This window comes from Salmo trutta, chromosome 28 (genome assembly GCF_901001165.1).
Source record: "Salmo trutta chromosome 28, fSalTru1.1, whole genome shotgun sequence".
NCBI classification, from domain to species: Eukaryota; Metazoa; Chordata; class Actinopteri; order Salmoniformes; family Salmonidae; genus Salmo; species Salmo trutta.
The window spans coordinates 12916394-12928198 of record NC_042984.1 but is presented as its reverse complement, the minus strand read 5'-3'; the positions used below and the strand labels follow the sequence as shown (position 1 = coordinate 12928198).

Here is an 11805-nt window from a genome sequence, read left to right as displayed (position 1 = left end):
TAAAAACCAATGAGATCGGAGAGGTATGATTTGCAGCATGTCAAGCATAAAATAGAACGCTCGAGCAGTGTTGGTGCACTGATCGAGTAACATGTATGTGTACATTTATTTGGCAGCCCACGCGATGGGAGCGGTGTGGTCAGCACGTTAGCTGATTGTAGTGGAATGACCGATGGATCTTACTCATAGAATTATATGAAGATATTTACATTTCAGTCAAGTATGCAAATAAAATGTTTAGAAATTGTTGAAATGGGTTGTAATTCTGACATGCTTTGCTAATGACAATTTCAGAGGCCTTCCAAAATACCACATTTTATTGGGAGGACCTCTATAACTTCCTAAATAGGAACTTTTGTAGAATTCTATCCATACACATTTACAATACAAGAGAGGATACATTTCCTTCTTGAGAACAAACTTTAAATAATCAACCTAGTCAGAAACATTTCCACAATGATCTCTCCCTCTGTCCTATTCAGAAAGAAACCCCCACAGGAAGCAGTGGTGCAGCAGTTGGCTAGTCCTTTGGTCAGTTGCCTCATACCCAAATTCAATAATGGAGTTATTTGATGCCACCGTGGCAATGTTTCTAATCTAGATGATTCAAAAATAGCCTCAAACTTATTTTACAATAAAGTATCATATTAAACAGCTACGGAAAGATGTAAACAGTGACTAATATAGGTGTAACTCATTGAGAGCCGTGGCAGTACCAGTGTATTAACTGATATGGTCATATACGTAAATCATTTAATGGTCATATTTAAACCTTTCATACTTGGGCTTAACAGAGAATGTTTTTTTTTTCCCCTTCCTTGCGTGGTGCATACAGACCCTTATCCAATTCCCTGTTCTAAAAATCAATTTAATGTCGTCCTGTTAGGGGATATCTCCATGGAAACTGACGTTAAGCAGTTAGTTGCAGTTGAGAAGAGAAACAGCTAGGTATGACCCTAGGGAATCTGCTAATGTACATAACGATTCAAGTCAACGTAGTCAGCCGCCATTTGCTAGCATGGCTGTTTATAAGGTCCGCCACGTTTATAGGTTTAATGATAAGGGTTAAGTTATTACACATTTCCTTCCCAAATAGACACTTGAATTTAAAAGACACAACTGCATGGTTATGACCGCGAAGGTTTTCCTTCAGAAAAATCATTGGCGCAGTGCAATTGTATCACACCCTCAACTGTCCTGCTTTGCTTTCATATATCATTTCATTATTCACTGCTGAATTTCATTACAGTACCAAGGCTCAATGACTGGATGGTATAAACATGTCTGCCACAGAGTCTACTCAGGAAAATGCCCTTGTTCTACTCAATAGCCCTTCTGAGTCACTTAGTGGTTACTATCATAGGGAGAACCCTGCTGTCTCAAGAACAGTGAGATTGAAATGGGATGTGACAGAATTTGAATTTAGCAGTGAGCAGCACCATCCCCAGTACAGTCTGACATCAGTTAACATTTGGAGGAGGAGGTTTCCATCACTAGGCTGAGCTGTGAGGCGGGCGTCTCAGGACAGGAGCTCATGATGGAAGGTCTTGACATCTGTTCTGTGGGTTGGTCAGTTATCAAAAGCCTCAGTATTATTGGGAGACGAAGACTGGGTTAGGGGGTGGGAGGTCCTATTCTGCAGCGTCGGTCTCTTTAACCTCCGGCGCTGTCTGTCCTGGTGCCGTTTCGGTTTCCACAGTCTTTGAAGCCTTGTCACAAGGGGGGGAAAGTGTGGAGAGATTGAGGAAAAACTGACAGAACGTGTCTTTACAGTCACATTAACGTTTATGTACTAAAACAAGGAAATCCCACTGAGGTGAAAATACCTCTTTCCCAAGGGAGACCTGGAAATATTTACATTAAATAGTAGGGGATACCTAGTCAGTTGCACAACTGAATGCATTCAACCGAAATGAGTCTTCCGCATTTAACCCCACCCCTCTGAATCAGAGGTGCGGGGGGCTGCCTTAACATCCATGTCATAGTCGCATGGGAGCAGTTGTTTGGGGTTAACTGCCTTGCTCAAAAGGCAGATTTTTCTACCATGTCGGCTCGGGGATTCGAACTAGCGACCTTTCGGTTAGCCTACCTTCTTTTTCTTCTTCTTCTGCGTCTTGCGGCTCGCTGAGCTTTGGAGCAAGGCCTGAAAAAAAGGTTGGTTTTTGAGAACACAAATCAACCATGTCAGCTTAGTACATAGCGACTTCAGAAAAGCCAATAAAGCCAACCACAGTAATGATTTATCCTCATCCCTCCCTCCAGTGTACAAGGAACAGGTATGTGTATATTTAAATGTAACCTTTATTTAACTAGGCAAGTCAGGGGTATAACAGTCATGCTACAGTGGACGTGGAACTTGTGCCAAGCGTGAGGTGCTCCCATTAACTTCTATGAAACCGGAGTGCAAGCAGCACTATCTTTATGAATACGACACGCAGCACACACCCAAGAACACTTGATAAAGTGGTTTGCGCTCTGCTCACATTGGCAACAAGTTACAGGTCCAGTGTGGCAGATGAAAATCAAGGGTTTTCCCTAAGTCCTAGTGTAGCTCCACAGGAAGCAGTAGCCCATCGGTCTAGCTTTACCTTGAGATCCGCGTCCTCTACTTGGTGTTCAGACTGGTACAGCTCCTGCTCATACAGCCCTGTGGTGATGCGTAGGGGGCCGTTGGCCATCAGCAGAACAGTGAACTTGAACTGGGCGACAAACTCTCCTAGACTCACAGAAAAGAGCCATTAAACTTAGGCTTATAACAACTTGGTTATGCCACTTTCATTTTGTAGTGTACCGGTCAAGTGGTGAACTGAATCAATGAAGAAATATTTCATTTGCATGTCAAGCCACCTTCACATCCCTTACAGGATTATCTGACACAATTTCACAAAAAGTAATGTGCAGTACTTTAGAACAAATGCATAGCCTCTGTCTGGTTAGATCTACCAACTAACCTTCCTTCTCATGCAGAACGTTGAAGGGCTGCAGGAGCTCATGTTTGGCACACTCTACCACACCAAGCCTGGCCTTGCCCTCATCCTCAAACGCCCTGAGAGAGACAGAACGAGAGATCGAGGGAGAATATAAAAGAGAGATCCAAAACATCATTATATATCTAACAGGCATTAAAACTGAGGAAACAAAAATGAAGTTCAGTCTATTGGATCAAATAGTCTAATCGGGGGAAAATTATATGTGCCTTATTCAATTGATGAATTTGAATACCCTCTTCTTTCACAACTGTCATTGAAGGTGTTCTGGGTAAAAGTATATTAGTTTTAGGTAAAAGTCCTCTCCCTGCGGTAGACGTGCTACCTGAGAGTGAAAGGCATGGCATCGAAGCGTCTCTCCACCTCACTGAAGAAACTCCTGGATGTCTTCATCTTCAGGCCGTACTGCTTGTCTGGGTCCCTCTTGTAAATGGTGGTCCTCTGGCCTGCATCCTTCGCCTGGAGTAGAAGACATGGGAAGTTGGAGCAATGAACGGAAGGGGGTTTACAGCACATACAAAGTGATGACAGGAGATGCAAAATAGAGTAATTCAATGCATAGAAAAAAGATGTCCCCTCACTGTTTCGCTGTTCCTGAATGTGTGAACTTAAAAGATTCTAGTACAACCCAGCAAGGGGTGTGAGCCTCACGCAACTGGAATGTTGAGTGAATGTTTGTCCCTCACCTTGCCTTCTCCTGTGCTGATGAGCACATCCACAGCATACACCTCGTGTACCTCAAACTCTGCCTTCTCGTGGTCCTTCCTACACAACACCAACAGAGAGCGAGACAAGGCCATGAATAATTCAACAAAACTTTGTCCGCTAAGAGCAATTACCATTATACGACAAAGACGAGAAACAACATATGCATCTTACAAGTAATACCAAAACAAGCCAGATGTCTGACTAATATTAAAAATGTCACCTCTGCAGGTCCGTGGGGTTCTGAATGATGGTTTTCTCTCCGTCAATAACATGCTGCTTCAACTGATGGGACAGCATGCCTGAGGAGAGTGTGTAATATGACAAAAAGTCAAGGTATGTGATTTGGCAAGTTACCAGTACAAGACATAAGGGGTTGACTGTCGTGTATCAATGTGGCACCAACTAGATTAAATGAAAAGGAGGGACTCACCCTCTATGGCTGAGCATTTGAATGACTTGGCAATCTTGTTCCAGGCTTCTGTGACCTGTGAGTTCTGAATGAGAGAGAGAGACATTCAACCTAAATTGCTATAAATCCACTGATGGAAATACAATACTAAATATATTTGTTAGTCAAGCTTTTTTTATTTTTTACAGACTTGTCACTGCATCCCTTATAAGCCTGGTCCCTGCTCGGTTTGTGCTGTATAGCCAACTGCACCATGGGAGTTTGTTTTAAGAGCACAACCAGATCTGGTACTAGGCTAGTCCCCAACTGCCCACTCAGTAAAGCGCTAGCTAATCACTTCACCTGGTTTCCAGGCTTGACCAGTCTGAGGGCAGCCTCGGCACACAGGTGTGCTGCTTTAATAACGTCAGCCTTACGTCCTGTCAACGGAGCATCCTGATGGAGCCAAAACAGAGGATGAGAAGGTGAAATAACAAATGATTACATAGGAAAATACAAAAAAAAAAGTCAACATTACACACGTGTTGGACTTTCCTGTACTAGATGGCTGTCTACCTGAATCCTTAGTGTCTAACATTACGTGACATTGCACTATGCATGTAACGGTTGATGTGCTGTACATCCGTTAATGTATCTGTATGCTGGCATTCTGTATGACAGAACATATCAACATATGCACTCTTGCTAATGATCCCAACGGGGTCACTGCAAACAACCAAGTGCTACTACCTTGGTCACTCCCACCACAAAGCTGTGAGCCAGGTTTGAGATGAAGCCATCGACGTGCACCCCCAGGTCACTGCACAGGCAAAAACAACAAGCAGCACATGAAGGATAGGCAGAGACTCAAGACCATCAGACTGGCCCATGCACTGACATGGGAAGGGTAGTCCCCCAACAGTTGAACAGGGACAGCCATGCAGGTCCCATACAGAGAAGGTAAAGATTCAAAGAATAACAGTTGCCCATGAGCCAGTCGGCCATAAAAGTTGCAGACAGAGATATGTTGTTCCTACATTTTGATGAGGTCCCCGTCCTTCAGTGTGATCTCAGGGTCACTCTTCAGGGGAGAGAAGTGACACACGCAGTTGTTGACTGATACGCTGGTTGGGAACGCAATGCCTGAGGGAGGCAATAAGTAGACCTTTATTTACATTAATAAACTATGTAACTTTCTGCACAACAAAGAATACTAAGTGTTTTGATTCCTTGTGTCCGCTCTCCTCGCTTCCCTCTGTTTTGAAGATGCAAGGAGAGGTTATGAGTAAACGAGGAAAAGACATGATTCACCCAAACTCAACTTTTCTGCAATTAAAAACTACAAAACTCTAACAGCTACTTCACTCATGACTCATGTCAATGCAACTCATTGACTTAACCAATGAGATGAGGCCCATACCTTTCTTCAGATCCTTCTCCTTCCTGAAGACCTTTCCAGTTTCTGCCATGATGAAAGCATCTCCCGTCTCACAGAGGCTGACCACGGTCACCCCAGCCTTGGCAGCCTCCACCACAGCCTTCAGGGCCTCTGGAGTAGACAGGAAGAGACACAGGAGGACAGAACAAGAGGTTAGGTTGGTAAGCTTCAGGTATTAGGACCAGGGGAGGTGACTTCTCACTCAAAAGCTTTTACTAGTTTTAGGTCCCTTTGGTTCAGAGCGTCTGCTAAATGGGCAAATGGAATTGTCATCGAAGAGAAGTTCATTAAATCCCTTCCCAGGACCATTACGTGGGATCATCATAAATTCTCATGAACATACACTCCAGCCAGGTCTTCAATTTTGATACACAGAGAGTAAGTATAATATATGCACACAGAATATATATAGTAGCTATATCTGGATGCATAGGGAGTATAGCATAGATGCTGGCTATAGCTGTGTGTGGTACTGCGTTGCATGTCTGAGGCAATACATTGTCACTAAACTGACAGACGCTGAGGGCCCTTATGCCTATACGATGAGTGACCATCCATGGCTTCAGAGAACACAGTTCACTTGCTTCGGGTTCAAGATCATTGACATGCGCGAATACGTTAAGAGATGAGCGGTGATGACGACCTGTTTTAAATAGTAAGTTGGCAAACATGAGTTAAAATGAATCGTTGGTAACTAACTAGTTAACTAAAAGTAGAAAATAGTAGTTAATTAAATGTAACGGGATCGTAGCCAATTTATTCAGAAGGTAGTTTGCTAATCAGTTATGTTTACCAGTGACAACTTTCCGGGCAGTGCATATAACCTTAGCTAGCTAGTGAGCTAGCTAACGTAGCATTTAGATAGCAGTTAGCTACATAAGTGTATGCATAGACTAGTTTTAGAATTAGTTAGCAAAAATATGCTAACTCATGCTACGATACATCTACGAAACTATTGCTTAAGACAGCCACACGAGCCAAACGCTAGCCCCGAGGAGACAGTCATTAATGTATCGTTAGTTGCTAACACAGCACATGGCTTCATTGTGATAGCTGAGCTAGCGTTAGCACATTAGCCAGCAGACTGTCACGTCTAAACTCGTCAATATTCTATTAAAAACATGTTCATATTCACTTACGGTTGGCAATCTCGGCCCCCATCTTGTACTTGGTAACGACCAAGTCATCCGCGATGGTCTGCTCTTGTGGCTCGTCGTCTCCAGACATTTTTTTCGGTGGCTCTTTCGCCCTCAAAGTAACTTTTTTCCCGGGTGTCAGCTAGAGACTCTCTCCTCCTCCGCAGATCTTACACAGGCCCAACTCGCTGGAGATCCCGCGTCCTACGCAGAGTGCACGCTCAACGCCACATTTCATCAGCGCGTCACTGCACTGATCCTTGGTGTTAAAGTGGAACGGAAACACTTCAGGAAGTAAATCTAAGCAGATGTATTCAATCCATTTATACTAAACAACATTTTCCCTCCTGCCATTGACGCAACCATGACAATTTACAGTTAGTTAGCTGGCGGTCTAAACCCTAGTGTTTCCATTCACCATTAATATCTATGGCACTGACCGATAAACCTTTTTATCAGTAAATTAGACATTCTTCAGTAGTCATTAGATTTTGGCCTGGCATCATATTATCTGCATATCTACATAGCTATTATGACTAATTAAGAATAGTGTATACATATCTCTTGACTTGCTTGCGTCTCTCTCACACACACACACACTTATCACCCCTATACATATCTCCCTCTATCACTCCAGTATCCCTGCACATTGTAAACATGGTATTGGAACTGACCCTGTATATACAGTGCATTGAGAAAGAATTCAGAGCCCTTGACTTTTACCAAATTTGTTACGTTACAGCCTTATTCTAAAATGTATTAAATTGTTTTTTCCCCCCTCAATCTACACACAATACTCCATAATGACAAGGCATAAACAGGTTTGTAGATAAAAAAGAAACAAAGTAAATATCACATTTACATAAGCATTCAGACCCTTTACTCAGTACTTTGTTGAAGCTCCTTTGGCAGCGATTACAGCCTCAATTACCAAGGCCCTGACCAAGGCCCCTCTCCCCGGGCAGATAGCTCTAGGAAGGATCTTGGTGGTTCCAAACTTCTTCCATTTAAGAATAACGGAGGTCACTGTGTCCTTGCAGCGGGGACCTTCAATTCTGCAGGAAATGTTTTGGTACCTCGACACAATCCTGTCTCGGCGCACTACAAACAATTCCTTCAATCTCATGGCTTGGTTTTTGATCCAACATGCACTGTCAACTGTGGGACCTTATATAGACAGGTGTTTGCCTTTCCAAATCATGTCCAATCAATTGAATTTACCACAGGTGGACTCCAATCAAGCTGTAGAAACATCAAGGATGATCAATGGAAACAGGATGCACCTGAGCTCAATTTCGAGTCTCCTAGCAAAGGGTCTGAATATTTGTGTAAATACGGTATTTCTGTTTTTTATATTTAATACATTTGCCAAAAAATTTTAAAACCTGTTTTTGCTTTGTCATTATGGGGTATTATGTGTAGATTGATGACATTTTTTTATTTCATCCATTTTAGAATAAGGCTGTAACGCAACAAAATGTGGAAAAAAGTCAAGGGGTCTGAATACTTTCTGAATGCACTGTAGCGTACTTACTTCTTGTGTTCTTCATATTTATTTATTTTTCTTGTTCTACCTTATGTTATTTTTAGTACTAAATTGATATTGATTACTGCATTGTTGGATTTAGAGCGAGCAAGACAGGCATTTCACTGTACTTGTGCATGCAACATTAAAACTTGAAACACATACACACACACACACTTGTAATAACATAGTCAATACATGACTGAAATTCATCCATACAGTCATGTTCATCAAGAATACTTCATTTCATAGAGGAAACTATAAGCTACAAATGTACATTACATGGCAGACCTCACACCCAGGGAACCTTGAGGTTCTATCTATGTTGGTAAACTCAGCTTCACCAGGAAGTGTAACAAGTTGAAGTGCAAACACTGTGCAAATTTGATCCATTAGTGTGTGTACATTGGCCTCCTATTTCCACTTTATGTATCTATGCTTTGTGTATCTTTGTACATTCTATATGCTTTGTGTATCTTTGTACATTCTATATGCTTTGTGTATTTTTGTACATTCTATATGCTTTGTGTATCTTTGTACATTAAGATCTATGTGCATCTATTTCTCACTATTCTGTTTGCCTTTGACTTATTGATCCTCGCTCACAGCTTAGGCCATCCTTTGCTGTTGTTTAATATATAGCTGCCTGTTACATTTCTTAGACTGAGATGTCACTATAAACTGATAGATAACATTAATGTTACATAGCACATTTTGCAGATGTTTTTTTGGTCAATGTTTGTATGGATGATGTGTAAACCAACTGAGAATACATCCACCACATTATAAACAACACATTCAACAGTACTAAAAGAGTGTTACATTACTGGGTGAGCTGCACCACAGCCTGTTACATGATTCTATAAAACAAGTCTGGCTGTGTGCTTGGTCACGGTTGTTTTCTCAGTCCACCTCATTATGTGCACACAGCATCTGGCTTGAGGAACAGTCTGCTGTGCCAGTAGTCAGGGTTGTCAAACGATGTGTTGCTGCTCGGCTCTACCACTCCCACACCAGAGCACACTTTGATGTACCCCTCCACCCCCAGCCCGGCACACCTGCTACCCGCGCCCCCCTCCTCAGCCGTGGTGGCCCTCCCCTTCCCTGGGACTGGGAGGTTCTGGTACTCTGCCTCCTGGTGGTCCCCTCGCTGGGAGCCCCCTCCAAAGGCATGCATCTCCTCATATACCTCCACCTGGCTGTCTACCACTGCTGTGAAACCATCTGGCCTGGGGTTGGGATTTTGGCTGGGGCTGGGGCTGGGGCTGGGGCTGAGGCTAGGTTTGGGCCTTGGCTTGGGGAGGAGGCTGGGCTTGGGGAGGAGCCCCGAGACTTTACTGCTCTCTCTGAGGAGTCTGGGCTGCTTGTTAGTGTACTGGTAAACTTCCTCCCCTTCCTCGTCTTCCTTTCCTTTCTCCTCCTCTACCTCCTGACTCTTTCCTTCTTCTTCTCTCTCTCGTTCTTCTGCCTCTGTCCTCCTCAAGTCAGCTGCTCGACTCTCACGCCTCTCCCAGATCGGTCTTTCTATGTCTGTGGTGTTTGTGGTGCTCCGGATATCCATGTATTCATACTCCACTACAGCTGCTTGCTCTGGCCTCCCCTGAGTCACCCCTCCACTGTCAGACACAACAGATCCACTGTAAGGCCTGTCAACCAGCGGCTGCAGCATGTCTCCCTCTGCTACTCTAGCCACAGCACTATCAGAGGCCTCTGTTGAACCCTGGCTTCCCCCAGGAGTGGCTGCAGTGCCTGATGATGACTCCTGTGAGGCCCCATGCACTGTGTTGTCGCCCTCTAGTGGTGAGGGTGCTGTATTGTAGGTTGGGGAGGGCAGAGTTGAGGACTGTTTCCTCCATATCACTGATGAAGGCCCTTCTATCTGTACAGAGGTGGCTCTGGGGGAGCGGGGCAAATGGGCTGGCTGTTTGGTCATCAGTTCATAGTCCGCGGTGGGGTCTGGGGCAGTTGCTAACGGTGACAGCACATTTTTGGAGCTCCTAGAGCCCCTGAGAGATGTTCCACTTGGGCGAGAGTTTCTGGAGGCTGGGCGAGACAGCAGACAATCTGCCACATAAAGGAGGAAAGCGATATTAGAGAATATAACTAAGAATTGTATCACTCCATCAACACAGATGAAAAAAAAAATAAAACACTGATCACATTCATGTGGTGTGTTGCCTGCACATCCAGGGGTCACCTCTCCCTCTCACCTCTCTCTGGAGTGTTAGACACTCCAGGCAGCACGTATCCATAGTGATCTTCCTCCTCCTCCTCCTCTTGCTCAGGCCTGTTGGAGTGTGACTCTGAGACTGCAGATTGGCTCCTATGCACCATGGTGGTGGAGGTGTGGTGGGTACTACTGCTACTGTCCCTACCAGCTCTGGACTGCTGCCTGCGCAAGCTGCCGCTCAGTGACACTCCCTCGGTCAGCTCAACGTCCAGGCCACTCCCTCTTCCCTCTAACCCCTGTGACAGTGTCCTCGCTGAGTTCAGACGAGACTGCTGGGAGAACAACTGAAGGAAGGATACAGTGAAAAGACCTTTGAGTTTCAAGAATGTTAGAAGTGAAAAATGGTAATTCATAGACCATCATCCCCATCTTCATCATCACGAAATGGAACCAGTGGAATCGGGATGACACTTGAATTCGATACAACATATTTATGTGTCTGAGTTTCCTGAATCAGTTATTTCCTCTTGGCAATGTTTAGTCATAATAGAGATTTAAGTGAAGCCATTTGGCAAAGTGGAGTCCTAATACTTATTGCTCTCAGTTAAATGTTAGTGCCAGTTGTTTCTGGCTATTCGCAGTGGGAAATGATGGCCCTGATATCAAGATCTCCTTATCTGTAATGTGTGATGTGTTGTGGTGTCTGACCTCTCCAGAGCTGGGGGTCATGGGAAGGTACTCTACTGGTCCGGCCTGAACGGTGGCACTGGCACGCTGAGAGGTCAAAGAGAGAGAGGTTAAAGTTCACACGGACCTTTTTTAACTTGATATTTGAGTGTGTAACTCATAGTGTTTTTTACGTTTGATACCGGAGCTCCGAGGTATACGTCAAAATCGCTAAGAAGTTTTTTCGAAGCAGTGTGCTGATGCTTGTATCGCTTCATCAGAAGCACGTGATCAATGACGTCGGAAGCTTCGTTTCGTCTAAGATTCGTACTTTTGTTCAAATAATTTTATTTAGTATAGTATAAGATTCTGTCTTAAGCATCCTAAATAATGCCATGAATTCAGTTTTAGAACATTTTTAACTTGAAGGCAAAAAAGGGAAGCAAGATGAGAACCTGGTATTCAAACTGATTACAGGCTACTAAAGTCAACGACTTACCGCTGCGCCACGGCGAGTTTTGATACAGTGGAGAAAGAAAACGTCTGATAATCACACACTGCTATTTATTGTTGACCAGCAGATGTCACTAATGTACATTGTGAACAGATAATGAAGCTCTGAGTAATGAACAGTTTTCCGGCACAATTCGGTGAAAGCGCCGAAGCCTTCAGGAAGCCTTGTGTTCCCATCACTAGTAACTCAGTAGATGTGATTAGTGCAGAAATTCAAGTTATGTGTGCAGATGAATAAAATGTACCCTATGTGAGCTCATCCTCAGGCGAGACA

At 43.8% G+C, this 11805-nt stretch overlaps 2 protein-coding genes across 2 annotated transcripts in view; both read right to left on the bottom strand.

Moving 5' to 3' along the window:
* Nucleotides 1-234: 234 nt before the first annotated feature.
* On the bottom strand, nucleotides 235-6930 carry LOC115165513 (proliferation-associated protein 2G4). Its single transcript, XM_029718688.1, has 13 exons — nucleotides 6661-6930; nucleotides 5504-5632; nucleotides 5121-5226; nucleotides 4834-4903; nucleotides 4447-4539; nucleotides 4126-4189; nucleotides 3916-3994; nucleotides 3674-3752; nucleotides 3313-3446; nucleotides 2952-3046; nucleotides 2589-2716; nucleotides 2090-2143; nucleotides 235-1709 (listed from the first exon to the last, which is right to left on the bottom strand). Exons 1-13 carry the CDS (start codon nucleotides 6746-6748, stop codon nucleotides 1632-1634), a joined length of 1197 nt encoding a protein of 398 aa, XP_029574548.1. The 5' UTR covers nucleotides 6749-6930; the 3' UTR covers nucleotides 235-1631.
* Nucleotides 6931-8362: 1432 nt separating this feature from the next.
* Nucleotides 8363-11805, bottom strand: part of LOC115165511 (receptor tyrosine-protein kinase erbB-3-like) — a 40375-nt gene continuing 36932 nt past the window's right edge. Inside the window, exons 25-28 of the mRNA XM_029718687.1 lie at nucleotides 11777-11805; nucleotides 11061-11126; nucleotides 10393-10696; nucleotides 8363-10246 (exon numbers count right to left, since the gene is read on the bottom strand). The exon at nucleotides 11777-11805 is cut by the window's right edge and continues 142 nt beyond it. Of these exons, the coding sequence (XP_029574547.1) occupies nucleotides 9099-10246; nucleotides 10393-10696; nucleotides 11061-11126; nucleotides 11777-11805 (1547 nt within the window). The 3' untranslated portion in view covers nucleotides 8363-9098. The remainder of the gene's footprint in view (nucleotides 10247-10392; nucleotides 10697-11060; nucleotides 11127-11776) is intronic.

Coding starts and splice junctions, on each gene's coding strand:
- LOC115165513 (XM_029718688.1), bottom strand. CDS start 6,748: ATGTCTGGAGACGACGAGCCACAAGAGCAGACCATCGCGGATGACTTG. Junction 4,540..4,833: donor TTGTGGTGGGAGTGACCAAG/GTAGTAGCACTT, acceptor TGGCTCCATCAG/GATGCTCCGTTGACAGGACG. Junction 1,710..2,089: donor AGAAGAAGAAGAAAAAGAAG/GTAGGCTAACCG, acceptor CCTTGTGACAAG/GCTTCAAAGACTGTGGAAAC.